Source organism: Oncorhynchus keta, chromosome 11, assembly GCF_023373465.1.
Source record: "Oncorhynchus keta strain PuntledgeMale-10-30-2019 chromosome 11, Oket_V2, whole genome shotgun sequence".
Lineage (NCBI taxonomy): Eukaryota > Metazoa > Chordata > Actinopteri > Salmoniformes > Salmonidae > Oncorhynchus > Oncorhynchus keta.
Genome location: NC_068431.1, coordinates 19,382,989 through 19,407,790, shown reverse-complemented (window position 1 = coordinate 19,407,790; position 24,802 = coordinate 19,382,989). Strand labels below are relative to the sequence as shown.

The following is a 24,802-nucleotide window of genomic DNA, read 5'->3' as shown; positions in this document are numbered from 1 at the left end:
GTAGCCCTGCCGTATGCCTTATTTTCACAATACCATGAAAAGGTGAAGGAGAACTACCTACCTGGTGATGGTGAAGCAGATCTTGTCAGCCACCGCCAAGATCCTCTCCAGGTTTTGCGAGCCAAAGGTACATGGTTTCCTGAAAGGGATGCCAGGGGGCAGGCCCTCGATGATCACCGAGCCCGGGTTGCTCTTGATCCTCTTGTAAGGCACCTGGACTGGGTATTTTATGCCAAGTGCCTCCCCATACTTCCTGTTGAACAGGTCCTGGACCTGCTCTCTCAGGGTGTTGGCAAGGTCGATCCTGGACAGCTTGGCCTCTAAGCTATCTGTTAACAGAACCACATGACGATATCAGATGAATGGATAAGTTTAATTACACATTTTCAGCTTTTGGTATTTTATTAGGATCCCCATAAGCTGTTGCAATATCAGCAGCTACTGTTCCTGGGGTCCACACAAAACATGAAACAATATAGAACATTAATAGACAAGAACAGCTCAAGGACAGAACTACATCAATTAAAAAAATAAATTTAAAAAAGGCATACATAGCCTACATATCAATACATACACACAAACTCTCTAGGTCAAATAGGAGAGAGGCTTTGTGCCATGGGGTGTTGCTTTATCTGTTTTTTTAAAAGCAGGTTTGCTGTTCATTTGAGCAACACATTAATGTTTCTTATAAAATAAGAAGTGATGCAGTCAGTCTCTCCTCAACTCTTAGGCAAGAAAGACTGGCATGCATAGTATTATTATCACCCATCTGATTACAATGAACAGCAAGATGTGCCGCTCTGTTCTGGGCCAGCTGCAGCTTAATTAGGTATTTCCCTGCTGCACTCGACCATAAGACTGGACAATAAATCAAGATAAGACAAAACTGGAGCCTGCAGAACATGCTTTTTATATGTTATTTATATATTTGTTCTATATGCTTTGGCCATGACAGTTTACAATCTAAGGTAAAACCAAGTAATTTAGTCTCCTAAACTTGTTCAACAGCCACACCATTCATTGCCAGATTCAGCTGAGATCTAGAACTTAGAGAATGATTTGTATCAAATACAATGCTCTCAGTTTTAGAGTTCAGGACCAGTTTATAACTGGCCACTCATTCCAAAAAAAGACTGCAACTATTTTTTAAGGGTTTCAGTGATTTCATTAGCTGTGGTTGCTAATGCGTATATGTTTAATCATCAGCATACATGGACACACATGCTGTGTTTAATGCCAGTGGCAGGTCATTGGTAGAAATAGAAAATAGTAGAGGGCCTAGAGAGCTGCTCTGCGGTACACCACATTTGACATGTTTGACATTATAGAAGCTTCCATTAAATAAAATCCTTTGAGTTCTATTAGATAGATAGCTCTGAATCCACGATATGGCAGAGGTTGAAAAGCCATAACACATACATTTTCTCAACAACAGGTTATGGTCAATAATATCAAAGGCTGCACTGAAATCTAACAGTACAGCTCCCACAATCTTCTTATTATCAATTTATTTCAACCAATCATCAGTGAGTGCAGTACATGTTGAGTGCCCTTCTCTATAAGCATGCATTAATTTGTTTACAGAGAAATGTCATTGTATTTGGGGTCATGACGTTGGCCTGGGGGGTAGGTTTATGACAGTCATAAATACCTCTTTCCCCCTGTTTCCTCTCTCTACCCTACTGATGGGACATTTGAAAACCCCTTGGTTAACATAGAGATTCTGGGAACATCAGAAGTTGGGGGAAATTAACTATATTCTGGTAATCTGACCAACTGAACATATGCAGTGGTACTTAATGAATATGATGTCAGTTCGGTTGTCATCAGAGACATTCTTATCAATGATAGGATGACATAGACTCTACAGTGGAAAGTCTACACATCAGAGAGATTTGGGTTTTCATAAGGTTAGGGCTCTGCTCAATCAGTGGCCTGCCACTGTGAAGAGACATGGGTTATACAACTTTTCAAACACACCCTTCTCGCGCCACTATATAAAGCCTTGACGAAAATGTTACCTCCTGTTCCAAGTACGTGAGGTCTGCAGCCTCTGCATTAAAAGGACTAAAATGTCAACTACAGAACTAAGCCAGAACTTAGCGTGAGCTTTGGTTGGACTCAACTCCAGCCACTTTAATAATGGGAATTGATGTAGAATATATCACTAGCCACTTTAAACAATGCTACTTAATATAATGTTTACATACCCTACATTATTTATCTCATATGTATACGTATATACTGCACTCTATATCATCTACTGCATCTTTATGTAATACATGTATCACTAGCCACTTTAAACTATACCACTTTGTTTACATACTCATCTCATATGTATATACTGTACTCGATACCATCTACTGCATCTTGCCTATGCCGCTCTGTACCATCACTCATTCATATATCTTTACGTACATATTCTTTATCCCTTTACACTTGTGTGTATAAGGTAGTAGTTTTGGAATTGTTAGTTAGATTACTCGTTGGTTATTACTGCATTGCAGCATTAACATCTGCTAACAATGTGTATGTGACAAATAAAATTGGATTTGATTCGAATGGTATGAACTTTGAACTCTTATTCACTACAGAAGTCATACCTCCTAGCCGTTGAGTTAGCAACAGCAGCTGCAAACGGGGGCTAGGAAAGAACAGACAGAGTATCCCGTCTACCACATAACAACGTTACTACAGCGTATTCAATTTAACACCAGAGACATTCTTCAAAGGACTCGGTTGGGCAACACGGCCTTCCATCTACCACCAACCTACCGAAGCGCAGTCAGAGTAAATATTTATTGCATTTTCCTTTTCCAAATGGGCGGTAATTTAGAATGCATAAGATACTGTATTTACAATAGTACAGCTTCTCCCTTTTTTCCTCAGTCTTCCCGCTCTTTCACTCAAACCCAGCCCTTTTCTTTTGTGTAAAAAGCTGTCATATCTGTTCCGCCCGCTAGGGACGTTTTCCTTTATGATGTAATTTGTAATCAAGGTATAATTAATTCTGTGTATATTTAATGCTGTGTGATTAGTTAGGTATTTAGTCAATAAATAATTAAACACAATTTTGTATTGCTGATTCAACCCTTTAGCGGGGTTCCTGAAGATCAAGACCAAGAATTTACAACTTTCAGATGAGACTGAATTAAGGTGATGATTAATATTGACTCCTATAGATGTAAAATATTACTAGGTCTTTAAGAGTTTATTCGGAAGATAACAGCTCTATAAATATTATTTTGTGGTGCCCGACTCTCTAGTTAATTACATTTACATGATTAGCTCAATCAGGTAATGTTAATTACAGAGAAATGATTTTATAGAATAGCATGTCATATCACTTAATCCGGCATAGCCAAAGACACGACATTGGTCAAACACAATTCTTTCTAACAGTTTGCTAAGAGCTGGCAGCAAGCTTATAGGTCTGCTGTTAGAACCAGTAAAGGCCGCTTTACCACTCTTGGGTAGTTACTTTGGCTTCCCTCCAGGCCCGAGGACAAATACTTTCCTCTTGGCTCAGATTAAAAATAAGACAGATAGGAGTGGCTATAGAGTCAGCTACCATCATCAGTAACTTCCCATCTAAGTTGTCAATGCAAGGAGGTTTGTCACTAACAATAATTTTACAAAATTCAAACTTGCAATGCTTTTCTTTCAATATTAGTTTTTTATGCACGAACACAATGACTCACTGTTTGTTGTTGGCATTTCCTGCCTAAGTTTGCCCACTTTGCCAATGTTAACATCAAATGGTTTTGAATTTTTAAAAAAGCCATCTGATTTGATAAAAGATGGAGTTTAATTTGTCTTTCTGACCATCATTTTATTTCAAGTACTCAAGTTTTTTTCCATCATTGTTTATATCATTGATCTTGGCTTCATAATACAATTTCTTCTTCTTTTTTTTGAGTATAGTCATATAATTTCTCAATTTGTAGTAAGTAAGTCAGTCAGATCTGCAGCCAGAATTTTTAGCCACTCCTCATCAATCCACGAAGCCTTCACAGTTCTAACAGTCAGTTTCTTAACAGGTGCATGTTTATTAATAATTGGAAGAAGCAATTTCATAAATTCATGAAGTACAGCATCTGGATGCTTTTGGAACTTTCGCTTTCCTGGATATAGCCACAATATTGTGATCACTCTAGCCAATGGGTACAGATACAGCTTTAGCAGTGGTGTAAAGTACTTAAGTAAAAATAATTGAACGTTCTACTTAAGTAGTTTTTTCAGGTATCTGTACTTTACTTGACTATTTATATTTTTGCCAACTTTTACTTTTACTTAAATATATTCCTAAAGAAAATGAAGTACTTTTTTACTCCATACATTCTCCCTGACACCCAAAAGTAGTTGTTACATTTTGAATGCTTAGCAGGACAGAAAATGGTTTAATTCGCACATTTATCAAGAGAACATCCCTGGTCATCCCTACTTCCTCTGATCTGGCGGACTTACTAAACACAAATTATTTGTTTTTACATGATGTCTGAGTGTTGGAGTGTGACCCTGGCTATCAGTAAATAAAAATAAATAATACATTGTGCCGTCTGGTTTTGCTCAATATAAGTCATTTTAAATGATCCATTCTTTTACTTTTGATACTTAAGTATATTTTAGCAACTACATTTACTCTTGATGCTTCAGTATATTTTAAACCAAATACTTTTAGACATTTACTCAAGTAGTATTTTACTGGGTGACTTTCACTTTTACTTTCGTCATTTTCTATTAAGGTATTTTTACTTTTACGCAAGTATGACAATTTAGTACTTTTTCCACCACTGAGCTTTAGAACAAAGTTCTACATTATTAGTAAAAATGTGATCAATACATGTGGATGATCTTGTTCCTGTAGTTTTTGTAAACACCCTGGTTGATTAATAACCTGAACCAGATTACAGGCACTCATTACAGTGAGAAGCTTCCTCTTGAGTGGACAGCTTGATGAAAACCAGTCAATATTCAGGTCCCCAAGACTGTAGACCTCCCAGTTTACATCACATATTAAGCATTTGACACATATTATTTAGATACTGACTGTTAGCACTTGGTGGCCTATAGCAACACCCCAAAAGAAAAGGCTTTAGATGTGCTAAGTAAACCTGCAACCACAACACTTCATTAACACTTGACATAAGATATTTTAAGCATTACAGGCATATGGCTCTGAATATATACAGCAACACATCCCCCATAAACATTTCTGTATCTTCTATAGATAGCTTGAAGCTGAATTGCAGTATATAAATAGCACTTCTCTTCTCTATAAGTGAACAAGCAAGGGGAAAAACAAATCCTAACCAGAACTCCATAAGTACTCGACTATGTATTGCTCAAAGTATTGGAGGGCAAAGTAATCTACTGGTATTGGCTGAAGTATTTGGTCTCCCTATTACCTGAGAAGCCTGGTCTCTTCGAATCGGCCCCTGCATCTTCTGTCAAAGCATCTTTGGAGTCGAGGTCTGTGGAAAAAATATTAGCAGAGTTGTCTAAACTTGCAGTGAATACATCCAGTTCACCAGACCTATCTAAAAACCACATTGAAACTGTGGAATTACCAATTCATTCTAATTAATTACAGCATTAATAACATTGAATTACTGTGTAAATTGTAATTCTATGCGCTCAACATTTGTAGGCTTAGGGTTTCTTGAAGATTTGCTCACTGGGGTATTGGACCATCGTGCCCCAGTAAGAAATCCATCTCCATGGATTGATGATGAACTGGGTGAGGCATTTTCTCAAAGAAATATGGCAAAAGTCTTAGCAGCCAAATCTAAACTAGAATTCGATTTACAGAATTATAGAACACAATATAATTAGGCAGCTAAATTAAACAGTAAGAAAAACACTTTATTTTACAAAAATGGTTTTATTGATTGTAAAAATGATTTTAAAAAAGGTATAGAATACAGTTAAGGGTGTCACGTTCTGACCTTTATTTCCTTTGTTTTGTCATTATTTAGTATGGTCAGGGCGTGAGTTGGGGTGGGCAGTCTATGTTTGTTTTTCTATGATTTGGGTATTTCTATGTTTCGGCCTAGTATGGTTCTCAATCAGAGGCAGGTGTCATTAGTTGTCTCTGATTGAGAATCATACTTAGGTAGCCTGGGTTTCACTGTGGGTTTGTTTGTGGGTGATTGTTCCTGTCTCTGTGTTTGCACCAGATAGGGCTGTTTTGGGGTTTCACGGTTTTTGGTTGTGTTCGTCTTTGAATTAAACATGAATCAGAATAACCGTGCTGCGCTTTGGTCCGCCTCTCTGTCAATGGAAGAAATCCCTTACAAAGGGCTCACTTGGTACATCTATCTCATCATACCCATCTAGTGTGGAGATTGACGGGAGAACAATAACAACACCAGCTGATATTGCCAATCATTTTGCAGATTTAAAAAAATATATTTTACAAATGTATTTACTGAGCGATAATGGAAACACCCATTCTTCTAAACAAGCTATTGTCCAATAGATTGATGATCATATTTTGAGCAAAATAAATGCTATTTGAATCTACAAATGCTGTAAGTAAAAGGTGTTAAACCTATTGAAGCTATTACCCAATGGTAAATCAATGTTTTACTTCACTATGCTGCTCCCCAGATTGCAGCTCCACTGAAATACAGTGGCAAGAAAAGGTATGTGAACCCTTTGTAATTACCTGGATATCTGCTTAAATTAGTTATCAAATTTGATCTGATCTTCATCTCAGTCACAACAAACAAAAATAGTGTGCTTAAACTAATAAAACAAATTATTGTATTTTTGGTGGTGTTCATGGGAGGACACCACGGATGAAGCCACTGCTGCCACTGCTGAAGCCACTGCTGTCTACAAAAAAACATTGCTGCACATCTGAAGTTTGCAAAAGTGCACCTGGATGTTCCACAGCTACTGGCAAAATATTCTGTGGACAAATGAAACTACAGTTGTTTGGAAGGAAGACAACACTGTGTGGAGAAAAAAGGTACAGCACACCAACATCAATATTTCATCCCAACTGTAAAGTATGGTGGAGGGAGCATCGTGGTTTGGGGCTGATTTGATGCCCATGTTTATGAAGACCTTTTGTTGGAGAATGTGCGCCAATTTAAGCTCAACAGAAATTGGGTGATGCAACAGGACAACGACCCAAAACACAGAAATAAATAAACAACAGAATGGCTTCAACACAATACATTTTTCCTTCTGGAGTGGCCCAGTCAGAGTCCTGACCTCAAACCATTCACACCAGACATCCCAACAATATTGCTGAACTGAAACAGTTCTGGAAAAAGGAATGGTCCAAAATTCTTCCTGGCCGTTGTGCAGGTCTGATCCGCAACTACAGAAAACGTTTGGTTGAGGTTATTGCTGCCAAAGTGGGGACAACCAGGTATTAAATCCAAGTGTTCACATACTTTTTCCACCCTGCACTGTGAATGTTTACACAGTGTGTTCAATAAAGACATGAAAACGTATCATTGTTTGTATGTTATTAGTTTAAGCAGACTGTGTTTGTCTATTGTTGTGACCTAGATGAAGTTCAGATCAAATTTCATGACCAATTTATGCAGAAATCCAGGGAGTTCCAAAAGGTTAGGTTCACATACCTTTTCTTACCATGCTACATATTTAATTGGTAATTGGAAAAGGGGACATTTGGCCTCCCGGGTGGTTAAGGGCGCTGTACTGCAGCGCTAGCTGTGCCACCAGAGACTCTGGGTTCGCGCCTAGGTTCTGTCGTAACCGGCCACGAACAATTGGCATAGCGTCGTCCGGGTTAGGGAGGGCTTGGCTGGTAGGGATATACTTGTCTCATTGTGCACCAGCGACTCCTGTGGCAGGCCGGGCGCAGTGCGCGCTAACCAGGGTTGCCAGGTGCACGGTGTTTCCTCCGACACATTGGTGTGGCTGGCTTCCAGGTTGGATGCGCACTGTGTTAAGAAGCAGTGCGGCTTGGTTGTGTGTATCGGAGGACGCATGACTTTCAACCTTCGTCTCTCCCGAGCTGAGTTGTAGCGATGAGACAACATAGTAGCTACTAACAATTGGATTTTTAGATTTTGTGCAGCATTTGATTCAGTGGCTAATGAAATAATTTAGACAAAATTATTGCATTATGGGTTTAAGGAGGCCTTAAGGAGGCCGCATTGAATTGGGTACAGTCATATCTAACTGACAGGATACAGACCACCTATATAAATGGGTCGTTTTCTTCCACTCATGCTTTAAACTGTGGAATACCGCAGGGCAGCTGCCTTGGGCCCCTTCTTTATTTCCTTATGCCTTATCTGAAACTCAAGCTACTATATTTGATGCTACAATTTATACAGCAAGACAATTGGTTCAACAGGTACAGCAAGCTTTACAAGTAGATCTGGGAAATATCAGGGAGTGGGTTTGCCAGAACAAACTTGTTTTGAAAACCAAGGTTATGTTGGTCTGTTCCACCAGGAAAAGGCCAACACAGCATGGGATAGAATTAAGTATGGGGGGGCGTAAAATTGGGGAAGTGTCAGAAACCAAACAACTAGGGGTTCAGCGAGACAACTGTTTATCATGTTCGTCTCACATAACTCATCTATGTAAAAAAACAATGCATGCATGCATGATCAGAAGGATAGCTAAATATTTACCGGGAAAGATTCTTAAGCAAACAACCCAAGCATTAATTGGGAGTCAGGTGAACTACTGTTCTGTGGTCTAGGGGAATGTATCAGCAAGTGAAATTAGGAGGCTGCAGATTGCACAGAACAAAGCAGAGATATGGTTATTCTGTTGTAGTCATGCACAATGCTCTTGGTTGGTCATCTATCAACAAGATCATTGAAAAAACATGCTTATTTTATTTCACAATGTACACCATTTAAAACAGTATTCTGTTGGTAAGAGACAGACATTCAGTAAATACTAGGAATTGTCCACCTGTCCACATGTGTTATACAGACAGAAAAGAGAAATAGGCTAAATAACATTGAGATTCAGAGCAATAAAGAAATTGTATATTTTTTTATCTGAGCAAACCAGACACCTTTCAATATATAAATTCAAACAATACTTTAGAACCATTTAAATATAATAAATTGAAAGGTTGTGCAGGACTATGGTAGATGAAGGAATCAATCTATAATTTAATAATATAATAATAATAATAATATATGCCATTTAGCGGACGCTTTTATCCAAAGCGACTTACAGTCATGTGTGCATACATTCTACGTATGGGTGGTCCCGGGGATCGAACCCACTACCCTGGCGTTACAAGCGCCATGCTCTACCAACTGAGCTACAGAAGGACCACAATTTCAGACTGTTAGAGTATTTATCGGGTCAATATGTCAGTGTATTATGTTTGTTTGTAACAGTGTGTTACATGTGAAAATGTAATCGTATTATAAATTGTATTTTAACGACTCTTGGAAGATTAGTCTAAATTAGGACAAAAATATATCCTAATCAAATCAAATAGGAGGGCTTGGCTCATTTACTCTCAGTCAATTCAGGAATGAACTGACATTTAACTAATTTAGTTTGTAAACTTACTATTTTTAATAGTAAAAAATTATATTAACTGTGATATAATTATTAAATCAGCTGGCATTTAGAATGAAGATGTATTCACCTGAATCACAGGCCGGGAAAGGAGGCGTCTCTAGCTTGACTTGATCCGTTAAAAGTTCTGGCCTGGATAGGAAACCACAACAAAACATGGATCGAACATCATAAAAAAAGTGTAACCTGTTGTCCTTTATTCCTGCACCAACATATACAACATTTCACCTATATCCTCTTCATACAACAACAATTCGCTTACTAGGGCCATGTTCCAGGTTGACTACACGTTAGATGCCTTCCATATCTCACAACGCCTGGACAGGTGTCGAACATATCAGTTAACCACATCATATTATATACCAGTCTGATGACGACTGCGTAGTTGATGATGCAACCGCTGGTTGATGTAATACAATGTCAGCAATGTAGTCAGCCTGGAACGTAGTCAGCCTGGAACATGACCAAGACCATGCGCGAGTCACAATGATCCCTACTTCCTCCTAAAGTGTACACTCGTTCACTACTCCCCACAAATGTAAAAGCATTGGATTGGTGTAGGCATTGGCTTAAGGGTTTCCATATACCAGTCCATTCCCTTCAAATCAATGAAGGGACGTGGACAAGTGCAAGCTTTCGGAGAAAGGAGAGATTATTGGGATGCACTCCTTGAATGACTTGTGAAGGTTCTTTCCCCTATGTGACAATGTATGATCTCTGACCTTTTGATGACAAACTGAATCTGACTGCCAACGGCCAGGATCTTGCGCAGCTTGGCCGCTCCGAAACAGTTGGGTCTGCGGAAAGCCACACCCTCCGGTAGCCCTTTGACACACAGCTCCTCTGGGTACATCTGAAACTTGGAGTAGGGCACCTTCGCAGGTTCAAGTAGTCCAAGCGCCTCGGCTACAGTGGGATGGTGGGATTGAAAATGGAGAGGAATACAGGTTAATTATTTTATGCAAAAGATGTTGCTCAGTACTTAACTATTCCCAGGACAGTCAAATAGATTTTTAGAAGAATCATTGCTTTCTCTGTGACACCTTAAAAAGGCTAGAAAATAACGTGGCTGTGTAGAAACAGTTGACTAAGTCGGTGTAATTTATGATTTAGTGCTTGAGTCAATTTCTCTTGCTTGGCCAGTCTGAACATTGAGCATGCAAGTAAGTGCATTGGGTAACTTACCGTACTTAGTGCTGAATATGCTTTCCACCTGCCTCCGAAGCTGGAGGATCATTTCACCTATGTCCTCAGCGATATTTCCTGTTAGGAAAAATGAAAATGAAGAGAAATGTTTAAGTGAGTTTTATTCAGAGCTGAAAGAAAGAACACGATTAGTGAATGTGTCTGAATCAGTCTGAATAAACAGTTGAACTAAGCTAATGAGGCATTTACTCTGAACAAAAAATATAAATACAACATGCAACAATTTCAATTTACTACAATTAATTTAAGGAAATCAGTCAATTGGAAAATTCATTAGGCCCTAATCTATGGATTACACATGACTGAGAATACAGATATGCATATGTTGGTCACAGATACCTTTGTTTTTAAGTAGGGGCGTGGATCAGAAAACCAATCAGTATTTGGTGTGACCACCATTGTCCTCATGCAGCGTGACACATTTCCTTCGCATAGAGTTGTTCAGGCTGTTGATTGTGGCCTGTGGAACACGCTATCATACACGTCAGTACAAAGCATCCCAAACATGCTCAATGGATGACATGTCTGGTAAGTATGCAGGCCATGGAAGAACTGGGACATTTTCTGCTTTCAGGAATTGTGTACAGATACTGGTGACATGGGGCCGTGCATTACCATGCTGAAACATGAGGTGATGGCAGTGGAACAATGGGCCTCAGGATCTCGTAACGGTATATCTGTGCATTCAAATTGCCATTGACAAAATGCAATTGTGTTCGTTGTCCATAGCTTATGTCTGCTCATACCATAACCCAACTTCCACCATGGGGCACTCTGTTCACAATGTTGACATCAGCAAACAACTCGGCCACACAACACCATACACGCGGTCTGCCATCTGCCCGGTATAGTTGAAACCAGGATTCAGTGTGAAGAGCACACTTTACCAGTGTGCCAGTGCCATTGAATGTGAGCATTTGCCCAATTAAGTTGGTTAAGACCCTGGTGAGTACGACAAGCACGCATATGAGCTTCCCTGAGACAGTTTCTGACAGTTTGTGCAGAAATTCTTCCGTATTGGCTGGTCTCAGATGATCCCGCAGGTGAAGAAGCCGGATGTGGAGATCCTGGTTTGGCGTGGTTACACTTGGTCTGCGGTTGTGAGGCCGGTTGGACGTACTGCCAAATTCTCTAAAACAAGGTTGGAGGCGGCTTATGGTACAAAAATTAACATTCAATTCTCTGGCGACAGCTCTGGTGGACATTTCTGCAGTCAGCATGCCAATTGCACGCTCCTTCAAGACTTGAGATATCGGTGGCATTGTGTTGCGTGACAAAACTGCACATTTTAGAGTGGCCTTTAATTGTCTCCAGCACAAGGTGCACCTGTGTAAGGATTATGCTGTTTAATCAGCTTCTTGTAATGCCACACCTGTCAGGTGGATTAACTATCTTTACAAAAGAGAAATGCTCACTAACAGGGATGTAAACTAATTTGTGCACAACATTTTAGAGAAATAAGCTTTTGGTGTGCATGGAACATTTCTGGGATCTTTTATTTCAGCTAGAGGTCGATCGATTATGATTTTTCAACGCTGATACCGATTCCAATTATTGGAGGACCAAAAAAAGCAGATACCGATTAAATCGGCTGATTTTTATATAAATATATTTGTAATAATGACATTTACAACAATACTGAATGAACACTTATTTTAATTTAATATAATACATCAATAAAATGTATTTAGTCTCAAATAAATAATGAAACATGTTCAATTTGGTTTAAATAATGCAAAAACAAAGTGTTGGAGAAGAAAGTAAAAATGCAATATGTGCCATGTAAAAAAGCTAACGTTTAAGTTCCTTGCTCAGAACATATGAAAGCTGGTGGTTCCTTTTAACATGAGTCTTCAATATTTCCCGGTAAGAAGTTTTAGGTTGTAGTTATTATAGGAATTATAGGACTATTTCTCTCTATACCATTGACTATTGGATGTTCTTATAGGCACTTTAGTATTGCCATTGTAACAGCATAGCTTCCGTCCCTCTCCTCGCCCCTACCTGGCTCAAACCAGGGACACATCGACAACAGCCACCCTCGAAGCATCGTTACCCATCGCTCCACAAAAGCAGAGCAGAGCAAGGGGAACAACTACTTCAAGAGTGAGTGACGTCACCGATTGAAACGCTATTAGCGCGCACCCCGCTAACTAGCTAGCCATTTCACATCGGTTACACAAGCCTAATCTCAGGAGTTGATAGGCGTGAAGTCATAAACAGCTCAATACTTGAAGCACAGCGAAGAGCTGCTGGCAAATGCACAAAAGTGCTGTTTGAATGAATGCTTACGAGCCTGCTGCTGCCTACCACCGCTCAGTCAGACTACTCTATCAAATCATAGACTTAACATAATAACACACAGAAATACGAGCGTTAGGTCATTAATATGGTCAAATCCGGAAACTATCATTTTGAAAACAAAACGTTTATTCTTTCAGTGAAATACGGAAACGTTTCGTATTTTATCTAACGGGAGGCATCCCTAAGTCTAAATATTGCTGTTACATTGCACAACCTTCAATGTTATGTCATAATTATGTACAATTCTGGCAAATTAATTACGGCCTTTGTTAGGAAGAAATGGTCTTCACACAGTTCGCAACGAACAGGCGGCCCAAACTGCTGCATATACCCTGACTCTGCTTGCATGGAACGCAAGAGAAGTGACACAATTCCCCTAGTTATAAGAAATTCATGTTAGCAGGCAATATTAACTAAATATGCAGGTTTAAAAATATATACTTGTGCATTGATTTTAAAGAAAGGCATTGATGTTTATGGTTAGGTACACATTGGTGCAACGACAGTGCTTTTTTCGCGAATGCGCTTGTTAAATCATCACCCGTTTGGCGAAGTAGGCTGTGATTCGATGAGAAATTAACAGGCACCGCATCGATTTTATGCAACGCAGGACAAGCTAGATAAACTAGTAATATCATCAACCATGTGTAGTTAACTAGTTAAGATTGATTGTTTTTTATAAGATAAGTTTAATGCTAGCTAGCAACTTACCTTGGCTTCTTGCTGCACTCGCGTAACAGGTAGTCAGCCTGCCACACAGTCTCCTCGTGGAGTGTAATGTAATCGGGCACAATCGGTGTCCAAAAATGCAGATTACCGATCGTTATGAAAACTTGAAATCTGCTCTAATTAATCGGCCATTCCGATTAATTGGTCGACCTCTAATTTCAGCTCTTGAAACATGGGACCAACACTTTACATGTTGTGTTTATATCTTTGTTCAGTATATAAATTATATTAATCAAGAATTTATGTAACAATCACAGATAACACCTTTTAAAAATCAATCATTTGAAATGGAGGTGAGGCTTTGTCTATTGTAAGCCTACAGTGAATCCAACAGATAGATCTTAGGGAGAGGTTGACAATCCTACTGTACCTTCAGATGATCTTCTGAGGCCTTGCGAAGCTGGTTTAGGTGACAGTGCTTCAGTTTAAAGGAAGAGGGCAAAGAGGTGAGTAGGGTTGACAAGTTTCAAAGGTTTCACATAACTACTTTCGGTTCAGGCTACTACTGTATGTCGAGCCAAGAAATACTGTTTTGAATGAGACAAAGCCCAAACTACAGTAGAACCTCAAAGAATTACGGACTGACCGATCAACCAAACCGGCAATATCAAACTGGGAGAACATGTATTAGAAGAAGCACACTTCAAAGATAATTTACATATCTTTCAAAATACTGCAGAAAAAATTGCATGATATTTAAATAAACACTGAAATCTAGTGTCTATTTTCTGCACTTACCCGCAAATTCTTCCTTCATGATCAATGATGGAAAAGAGAACTTTAACAAAACATGAAAGCAACCAAAATAAAACAAACAAAATGTCTAAGGATCTAGACTAGAGGTTAATGTGGACACTTGAGTACCATTCTTTTTCTTTCCTATTCTCTACAAATCTTCAAATATGAAATCTAGCTTGGTCCCAGATCTGTTTGTTTTTGACAATAAGTGACAAGGAGTTGACATGATAGCACAAACAGACTGGCACTCAGGCTAGTATATCTCTACAGCTATAGCACAACTTAGAATTGAGGTTAAGAAAGAGAGTGGTCCTTTGTAGCTCAATTGGTGGTAGAGCATGGCGCTTGTAACGCCAGGGTAGTGGGTTCGATTCCTGGGACCACCCATATGTAAAATGTATGCATGCATGACCCTAAGTGGCTTTGGATAAAATACATATATTATTATCGCATGTAGTGTACTCAAGTGTTCTTAGTTACCTCGTGCTACTAAACTACGGGAAGGGTGACTAATGTAAGGGACATAATTATCTCAGAGTACTAAACTGGGTGTTCAGGTGTCTTAAAGGGACTCTAGACAAATCACAGGACTGGTAGAGATAGGGAGCATGAGAAACAGGCTAATTCTATACAGGGTTGGGCTGCAAGGGCTGGGGTTGAGACGAGAAGGTGTGTATGGTGAATATACTATACAACCAAACCTGAGACAGAGTCCAGATTAAAAACATACTCACAAACTGGACAAAATAAACCCAGGTTTGGTAAATGCTCCAATTTAAAAAATATATATATATTGAGAGTTGCTATTGCGGTGTTTCTACAAATAACCTTTAGACTAGAAAACTGAAACTGCTCTGGATGTCTTGCAAAATGGTGTCATATGTTCCAATCCCAGTAAACAGATTCGGTGGTGACCAATCTTTCTTTAAGTATGTTTTGTGGGAAAACAGGCTTGACTGTGAAATCTGTGTTTAATCTGAGGTATTGCTTATGGACACCAGCTCAAATATGCACAATCCATCAAAAATTACACATCCAATGATGAAAGCCAATTCATATATACCATCAAAAATAGGATTCAAAATTATAAATCAAACTGCTGGAAAGTGTCTAGAGCAGGCAGCCTATTACTTACTTAGTGTGCTACAGGTTTGGCAGAGACTCTTGTGGGTGGGAGGTGGGGCGTAAGGGGTGATACTGGGTACTAGTGACTCTGGGTGGAGTACGAAGTGTGAAAGAGGGACAAGGAGACAGGGAGAGGGGAGTATCTGTGAAAAGTGGTTTCATACGTGTACTGGTAACCTAGCTCCCTAACAGAGGGAGAGAGCTTGTTGGCGGTGGTGAACCCAGGGTGGCGGCGGGCCTGGGCTGTCCTGATGCAACCATGAGGTGGAGGGGACTGGGACGGAAGGCGGGGCTGCAGTTACCTGCGTGGGTCTCCAGAGAGCGGCAAGAAGCAGCCTGGGCTGGGGTGGCCACCACCACCACTGCTGCTGCAGCTGGGTCAGCATGAGACTCATTCGGCTCCTCCACTGAAACACTGGCATCTGGGGGAGGAGAAACAACACATTGTTAGAGGATGGAGGAAAACTCGCCTCCCTGCGGACCTGGCATCCTTTCACTCCCTCCTCTCTACATTTTCCTCCTCTGTCTCAGGTGCTAAAGCCACTTTCTACCATTCTAAATTCCAAGCATCTGCCTCTAACCCTAGGAAGCTCTTTGCCACCTTCTCCTCCCTCCTGAATCCCCCCCCCTCCCTCTCTGCAGATGACTTCGTCAAACATTTTGAAAAGAAGGTCGACGACATCCGATCCTCGTTTGCTAAGTCAAACGACACCGCTGGTTCTGCTCACACTGCCCTACCCTATGCTCTGACCTCTTTCTCCCCTCTCTCTCCAGATGAAATCTCGCGTCTTGTGACGGCCGGCCGCCCAACAACCTGCCCGCTTGACCCTATCCCCTCCTCTCTTCTCCAGACCATTTCCGGAGACCTTCTCCCTTACCTCACCTCGCTCATCAACTCATCCCTGACCGCTGGCTACGTCCCTTCCGTCTTCAAGAGAGCGAGAGTTGCACCCCTTCTGAAAAAACCTACACTCGATCCCTCCGATGTCAACAACTACAGACCAGTATCCCTTCTCTCTTTTCTCTCCAAAACTCTTGAGCGTGCCGTCCTTGGCCAGCTCTACCGCTATCTCTCTCAGAATGACCTTCTTCCAAATCAGTCAGGTTTCAAGACTAGTCATTCAACTGAGACTGCTCTTCTCTGTATCACGGAGGCGCTCCGCACTGCTAAAGCTAACTCTCTCTCCTCTGCTCTCATCCTTCTAGACCTATCGGCTGCCTTCGATACTGTGAACCATCAGATCCTCCTCTCCACCCTCTCCGAGTTGGGCATCTCCGGCGCGGCCCACGCTTGGATTGCGTCCTACCTGACAGGTCGCTCCTACCAGGTGGCGTGGCGAGAATCTGTCTCCTCACCACGCGCTCTCACCACTGGTGTCCCCCAGGGCTCTGTTCTAGGCCCTCTCTTATTCTCGCTATACACCAAGTCACTTGGCTCTGTCATAACCTCACATGGTCTCTCCTATCATTGCTATGCAGACGACACACAATTAATCTTCTCCTTTCCCCCTTCTGATGACCAGGTGGCGAATCGCATCTCTGCATGTATGGCAGACATATCAGTGTGGATGACGGATCACCACCTCAAGCTGAACCTCAGCAAGACGGAGCTCCTCTTCCTCCCGGGGAAGGACTGCCCGTTCCACGATCTCGCCATCACGGTTGACAACTCCATTGTGTCCTCCTCCCAGAGCGCTAAGAACCTTGGCGTGATCCTGGACAACACCCTGTCGTTCTCAACTAACATCAAGGCGGTGTCCCGTTCCTGTAGGTTCATGCTCTACAACATCCGCAGAGTACGACCCTGCCTCACACAGGAAGCGGCGCAGGTCCTAATCCAGGCACTTGTCATCTCCCGTCTTGATTACTGCAACTCGCTGTTGGCTGGGCTCCCTGCCTGTGCCATTAAACCCCTACAACTCATCCAGAACGCCGCAGCCCGTCTGGTGTTCAACCTTCCCAAGTTCTCTCACGTCACCCCGCTCCTCCGCTCTCTCCACTGGCTTCCAGTTGAAGCTCGCATCCGCTACAAGACCATGGTGCTTGCCTACGGAGCTGTGAGGGGAACGGCACCTCAGTACCTCCAGGCTCTGATCAGGCCCTACACCCAAACAAGGGCACTGCGTTCATCCACCTCTGGCCTGCTCGCCTCCCTACCACTGAGGAAGTACAGTTCCCGCTCAGCCCAGTCAAAACTGTTCGCTGCTCTGGCCCCCAATGGTGGAACAAACTCCCTCACGACGCCAGGACAGCGGAGTCAATCACCACCTTCCGGAGACACCTGAAACCCCACCTCTTCAAGGAATACCTAGGATAGGGTAAGTAATCCTTCTCACCCCCCCTAAAAGATTTAGATGCACTATTGTAAAGTGGCTGTTCCACTGGAAGTCATAAGGTGTATGCACCAATTTGTAAGTCGCTCTGGATAAGAGCGTCTGCTAAATGACTTAAATGTAAATGTAAATTGTTAGGGTACTGGGTATCTTAGGGACAGACAGCATGTTGTTAGGCTACTAGGTATCAAGACAGAGTCACGTGAAGGAGGAGAGAAAGTACCAGCCTGGTCCCAGATCTATTTGTGCTCTTGCCAACTCCACGGCTGTCATCGTCATGCCAAACATGTTTAAGACTGGGTTATGGTAAAATGCTAGAGTACTGGGCACAGAGGCTGGGTAACAGAAAGTTACTGTAGAAACTGTAGAGACAAATTCGGGGAGTATAGGGTCAGGCAGACTACAGAGTAGACCTTAGGTACATAGCAAGTAAGGGGAGAGGGGAACAGCCTCACAATGCAAGGGGAATTATTAGAGGTCATTGTAAAGAGGAAATAACATGTGTCAGGATAACAGCAGGTGCATGCATGCACACACGTCCTAGCCCACACAGTCAAATCCAGCGGTGTTGGATTCCTGCTAGCATGTCGCATCTACTACCTCTCAAAACACGTTTAAATATTTCCAAGATTCACGACTCCCCAGATCTTATCTGATTTAACAGCTAAAGCCATTTCAAATGTAATATAATGACAGAGGTGCACCACTTACCTGGTACAGTCACCTGGATGATTTCCCCATCTGGGGGCTCCGTTTTAATCTTTTTCAAGGGAATACAATCTCCCGAAGGCCCTAAAGGAGTAAGAGTAAAAACAGTTAATATGGCAAAGGCGGCATCCCATATGGAACCCTATTCGCTATATAGTGCACTACTTTTGATCAGGGCCCATTGCGCTCTGGTTAAAGGTAGTGTACTATATAGGTAATAGGGTGTCATTTGGAACATAAACCAGATCTTCCTCCCATAAAGTGACATTTGAAATGCATCTATAAAATCCAATGTCACACATTCTGGGAGGAAGATCTGTTCAGTTCCAGACGGTTTAAGTTTTTCATTTGCAATTCCCAAGGGGTTACAGAGTGGTTATGGAACATATTTCTTGATGTTAGACTACCATAAAAAGGAGTGCCAACCTCAGAGTTCACGTCTTGGGTTCGCATTACAGTAGTACTATAGTAGGCCTTAGCATTGCCTTGTCACTTACCTGCTTCGAAGTCAGCCAATGGACTCACACAAGAGCTTGAAGATCTAAAAGAAAAACAAATCATTTGAATGCACAACTTCGAATTATGACATTGAAATTAACTGGCATAGATAAATTGTGGTGTGTCACTTATTGTGGTACATCAGGCTATGGCCTTCCATTACAAGTGATGGACACTCAGCATTTACTAAAATGATCTATCAATATATCAAAATGGGTTGAAAGGGTTGTTTGTATTTTCTCCTGATCTAATTGTCTTTTATATCTCTGCATGCAGATTGGGTAAGAGAGGTGCGGAACAGATTTCTCTTAGGATTTCAAATAACATCTTGTGTCACTACACCCTCTACATTACTGACTGAGGCCCAGCCGTTGCATACATACCTGCTGCTGTGAGGATTGGTGACCAGCTCCAGTGCAGCCAAAGGGACCCGGAGGATGTCAGGGAAACCGTCCTCGGACGTGGAGCCTATGTCATGCTTGCCCTCTTCCTTGGCCACCTTACCAGCAGCTTTGTGACACAACATAACAGAATCAATCAGATCAATCAATCAGATTATCCATGATGCACAGCAAGCTATTACAACTAAACATACACAATATCAAAAGAAAAACAAGGACATGGCATTGCTAAATGGCATACTAATGGCTTCTTTGGATAGATATCAACAACGCAAGATGAAAATACTCATTGTAATCTGGGTGGTTCGAGCCTTTATTGCTTATTGGCTGAAAGCCGTGGTATATCAGATTGTATACCACAGGTATGACCAAAAATGACTTTTTACTGTTGTAATTATGTTGGTAACCAGTTTATAATAACGATACGACACCTATGGGGTTTGTGGTATATGGCCAATATACCACGGCTAACGGCTGCATCCAGGCACTCCGCTTTGCGTTGTGCATAAGAACAGCCCTTAGCGGTGGTATATTGGCCATATACCACACCCCCTCGTGCCGAATTGCTGAAGTCTTACCTGTGAAAATCCTTTCGTCAAACATTCTGGAATGAGAACAGAGATGGTCGTTATTGTTAATCAATGTGATTATTGACATTGGTCACAGTCAAGTAGAAAGGGCCCCTGTAGTAAACTGTTGGTGAACAACAGTGGACATGTCAACAGGGAAACAAGATCAAACAGACATCTCTACACGGTCTGCAGGGTTCATGTCTGGGCCATCTTGAATAAACAACAATGACAACAACACATATCAACAACAACACCAGGAGTGTATGGCTCTTAGATAAACATGGAATATTCAATCTGCTGGAATTTTATTAACATTAATGACCATGTCGCCTTATGCATGAGAGATGCGCTGATGGCGGTGTCGCCCCAATCTAAATGTATTTCATCACATGGGTTCAACAACAGCGAGATGTTGGCTCAATATGCCAGAGAGCAGGGGGCACCATACTGTGTGGTTCATGCGGTGGTTACCAGTAAGTGGGGCATTGTCTATTGGAGGGCAGGGAATTTAACCAACAGATGACCTGGGTTGACACTTCTCCCTTCGTTGAATCAGTTTGCCAAATAGGACATTTTAGATAAATGACAGATGCTGTGCAAGCTCTTGTAGCTCATAAAACAGTGGTTCTCCTCAAACAGGGTTGTTTTCATTAGGGCATGTTTCTTACTGGACAGCTGCAGTAGTAGTAGTTCTTCCCTGTTTCACTCGTTTTTTTTCATTTAGTTCCTTATCACGAAACCCTGGTATGATGCGTTATGCAGCCCTGATATGGGTGCCCTATACACTACAGTGTAATCTCTGGAGGAAAGAATGAGAGACTTTACCAGTATAATCTCAGATGGATCTCAGATCGTTTACCTTTTGACTACAAAGCGGACCCCATGGCGTTCCTCCAGGATGCGTTTGAGTTTGGGCACTCCGTAGGTGCAGGGCCTTTTGAAGGGGATGTTGTCTGGGATGCCGATGATCTCCACGGCCTCTGGGTCACAGGCTATCTTCCGGTACGGCACTGGAACCATGTGGTCCAAGCCCAGGGCCTCCGCTGAAAATACAGGAGTTGTCAGAAATCAGTGACGGACATCAATCATGAGACCCTACAATACTGTCTTAATAAGTATGTAATGAATGGATCAATTAATGGATGGATGGGTGGGTGTGGATAGATTAATAAGCAGCCATGACAGCTGAAAACGGACTAAAGACAATCATTCTATAGTAAAGAAATTACTTGAGAAAATGACCAATTGTATAAGGGACATTTTCCCAGAGACTAGGACTAACTTTAATATGGGTCTGGGAAACATGAACGTTTTAAAACCCTAAACATTTTTATCAGCTAATTCCTTACAATAGGAAACCATGCTGAGAAAGAGTGGTTGACCATCTCACCATAGCGACTGTTGAACAGGATCTGCACACATTCTCTCAGTGTGTTTATGTCCTCAGTCTCTCGAATGAACGAGTCCCATTTTTCTGTTGAGCGCAAAAGAGAATAACGTAAACATAAAAATGTGGGTAAAAAATGGGAGAAAAAAAAGAAAGTTCTTCCATCTGTATGTCTACTTTCCACATGTATACTAACAGGGTTTTTTCCTGGCTCAAAATAGGGCTTAGGTGGTGGGCATCAGGGTTGGGGTGAAATCAAATTTTAATTTACAAATAAATGATTTAATTCACTCATGAAGTGGAGGATTTATGTTGAATTTCATTCTAATTTCAACAATCTTATAGAATTTAATTGGAATTAGACTTTTTGTATTGGAATTCAATTTGAATTGTAAAAAATGTATTCTTTGGCATTTAATTGGATTTCAATATTTGCATATTTCCAAGGTCATGGAATTAATGCACTTAGTATCACAAACTGTCTACATGATTTGTTTTAGGTCAATTCAACTTGTATTCCTATATTTCAAGTATAGCTACGCTGTCTAAACAGTGACATGATCAGCCACCTAAGGAAATTGCATTTGAATTTGTGGAATTGTTGGGGATAATATTAAATTGTGATTTTCATTTTTGGAATTGACCTAACATTGGAATGGAATTTACAGGGTAAGATAATTGCATTTGTGGAATTAACCCCAACCCTGGTGGCCATGTCAGGGTGCAATATGCCCGTGGGTGTGGCGCAAGGCTGAAATCCCTATTCAAAATTAGGTATACAGTATGACAGCAAGAGTCATAATACCCATAAAACCTAACGCTCGAACAGGGAAATGGTTCCAATCACTTTTTACACCATTCATTTTTCCCAAAGGGGATTTTTAGAAACACTTGAAATAAGGGCTGTGTAAATCTCTCTAGGACAAGGTGAATGTCGTCCTTCGGTCTGGAGTCCAAATTGGAGATTTTTGGATCCAACCGCTGTGTCTTTGTGAGACGTGGTGTGGGTGAACGGATGATCTCTGCATGTGTATTTCCCACCGTAAAGCATGGAGGAGGAGGTGTTATGGTGTGGGGTGCTTTGCTGGTGACACTGTCAGTGATTTATTTAGAATTCAAAGGCACACTTAACCAGCATGGCTACCACAGCATTCTGCAGCGATACGCCATCCCATCTGGTTTGGGCTGTGTGGGACTATCATTTAACGATGTGGCCTACATGTGTGCGTCTATCTGTGTCTAGTTCCAGTTCAAGCCTACCTGACTTCTCATGAACTATGGAAAACAGGAGGCGCTTGGAGACGTGGATGCTGGGAGGACTCTGGCCCAACTCCCCTTGGAGTCCTATCCACTCACCTGAACAGACAAAATGGCAGAAATTAAACATTGATAAACATCATACTGATGCTTTCAGAGTCGAGCAAATCTTGAAAAATCTAAATCCCATAATCAAAACAGATTCTCTATCAAATAAGTTATGTGAAATGACAGCCAGTAGTACAACCACTCACAAAAATGACAGGGAGAATAGTAACCACTCTCCTGCCAAATTAATAAAATCACAGACAATAATTAGTGCATAAACAAGTGACTCAAAAAGGTGAGGGGCTTTTCAGAAGTAACCTGGATATCCATCAACTGCTACCTCAGTAACAGCTTGTTCCTGTGGGGTCACATATCTCTTACCATTGTCGGAACTGTCCTTGGCGGCCGTCCCTTTCTCCGCCCAGGCCCCCAGGCGGTCTTTACCCAGGTTGAATAGGGATGTGGGCTTGAGGTCCAGCTTGCCATCGGGGTGTGGCTGGGAGGACATGGGCATGCCATACAGGAAGCTGGAGAGCATGGAGTTGCTGGCTGAGACTGAAGCGTTGGACACTTCCTGGGCGGCGGCGGCAGGCTTGGAGGCCGGGCCATGGATAGCTAGGCTCTTGGTGGCGCCCAAGGAGGAGTTGTGGTTTCTGACGTCGCCGGCGCTTGACTTAGCCTCCCGCGAGGGCTCTGCTGTAGTTCTATAAACAGATGAAGAAGGAACCAGGAGAAGATAAAGCTGTGTGTCCATGTGAAACCTAATCATGACACACCAACAGCAACTTGTCACAATGTGCCTTATTCTTGGCAGAGAAATCCTCCAGTTACTTTCTGTTGTTCAAAAGTAATCTAGAATCAGGTCTCCTCCTATCGCCTAACCATGAAGTCAACAACAAGACTAGCCCTGTATCAATCCTAATTATGCTGCTACACGTCTGCCATTTATGCACAGGATCAAGTAACGTAAGGGATTATACAGTTGAAGTCGGAAGTTAACCCACACCTTAGCCAAAAACATTTAAACTCAGCTTTTCACAATTTTTGACATTTAATCCTCGTAAAAATTCCCTGTGTTAGGGTCAGTTAGGATCTCCACTTTATTTTAAGAATGTGAAATGTCAGAATAATAGTAGAGAGAATGAATTATTTCAGCTTTAATTTCTTTTTTCACATTCCCAGTGGGTCAGAAGATTACATACACTCAATTAGTATTTGGTAGCACTGCCTTTAAATAGTTGGAATTGGGTCAAATGTTTTGGGTAGTCTTCCACAAGCTTCCCACAATAAGTTGGGTGAATTTCAGCCTATTCCTTGTGACAGAGCTTGTGTAACTGAGTCAGGTTTGTAGGCCTCCTTGCTCACCATCGCTTTTTTGTTTCTCCCCACAAATGTTCGACAGGATCCACATAATTTTCCTACCTCATGATGCTATCCATTTTGTGAAGTGCACCAGTCCATCCTGCAGCAAAGCACGCCCGCAACATGATGCTTCCACCCCCGTGCTTCACGGTTGGGATGGTGTTCTTCAGCTCGCAAGCCTCACCCTTTTTCCTCCAAACATAACGATGGTCATTATGGCCAAACAGTTCTATTGTTGTTTCATCAGACCAGAGGACAATTCTCCAAAAAGTATGACCTTTGTCCCCATGTGCAGTTGCAAACCGTAGTCTGGCTTTTGTATGGCGGTTTTGGAGCAGTGGCTTCTTCCTTGCTGAGCGGCCTTTCAGGTTATGTCGAAATAGGACTCGTTTTACTGTGGATATAGATATTTTTGTACCTGTATCCTCCAGCATCTTCACAAGGTCCTTTGCTGTTCTGGGATTGATTTCGCACCAAAGTACGTTCATCTCTAGGAGACAGAATGCGTCACCTTCCTGAGTGGTATGACGGCTACGTGGTCCCATGGTGTTTATACTTGCGTACTACTTGCGTACTATTGTTTGTACAGAT

The 24,802-nt window shown here is 41.6% G+C and overlaps 1 protein-coding gene across 3 annotated transcripts in view; it reads right to left on the bottom strand.

Annotated features, from left to right (window-relative positions):
• Nucleotides 1–24,802, bottom strand: part of gtf2ird1 (GTF2I repeat domain containing 1) — a 46,592-nt gene that overhangs the window by 8,707 nt on the left and 13,083 nt on the right. For all 3 annotated transcript variants that reach the window (XM_035779820.2, XM_035779819.2, XM_052529681.1), the window contains 15 exons: nt 23,231–23,553; nt 22,805–22,900; nt 21,548–21,631; nt 21,017–21,200; nt 20,164–20,189; nt 19,568–19,694; nt 19,184–19,227; nt 18,690–18,770; nt 15,948–16,067; nt 14,153–14,200; nt 10,729–10,806; nt 10,266–10,449; nt 9,614–9,675; nt 5,409–5,474; nt 62–329 (listed from right to left, as the gene is read on the bottom strand). In XM_035779820.2, the coding sequence (XP_035635713.1) occupies nt 62–329; nt 5,409–5,474; nt 9,614–9,675; nt 10,266–10,449; nt 10,729–10,806; nt 14,153–14,200; nt 15,948–16,067; nt 18,690–18,770; nt 19,184–19,227; nt 19,568–19,694; nt 20,164–20,189; nt 21,017–21,200; nt 21,548–21,631; nt 22,805–22,900; nt 23,231–23,553 (1,791 nt within the window). The remainder of the gene's footprint in view (nt 1–61; nt 330–5,408; nt 5,475–9,613; nt 9,676–10,265; nt 10,450–10,728; nt 10,807–14,152; nt 14,201–15,947; nt 16,068–18,689; nt 18,771–19,183; nt 19,228–19,567; nt 19,695–20,163; nt 20,190–21,016; nt 21,201–21,547; nt 21,632–22,804; nt 22,901–23,230; nt 23,554–24,802) is intronic.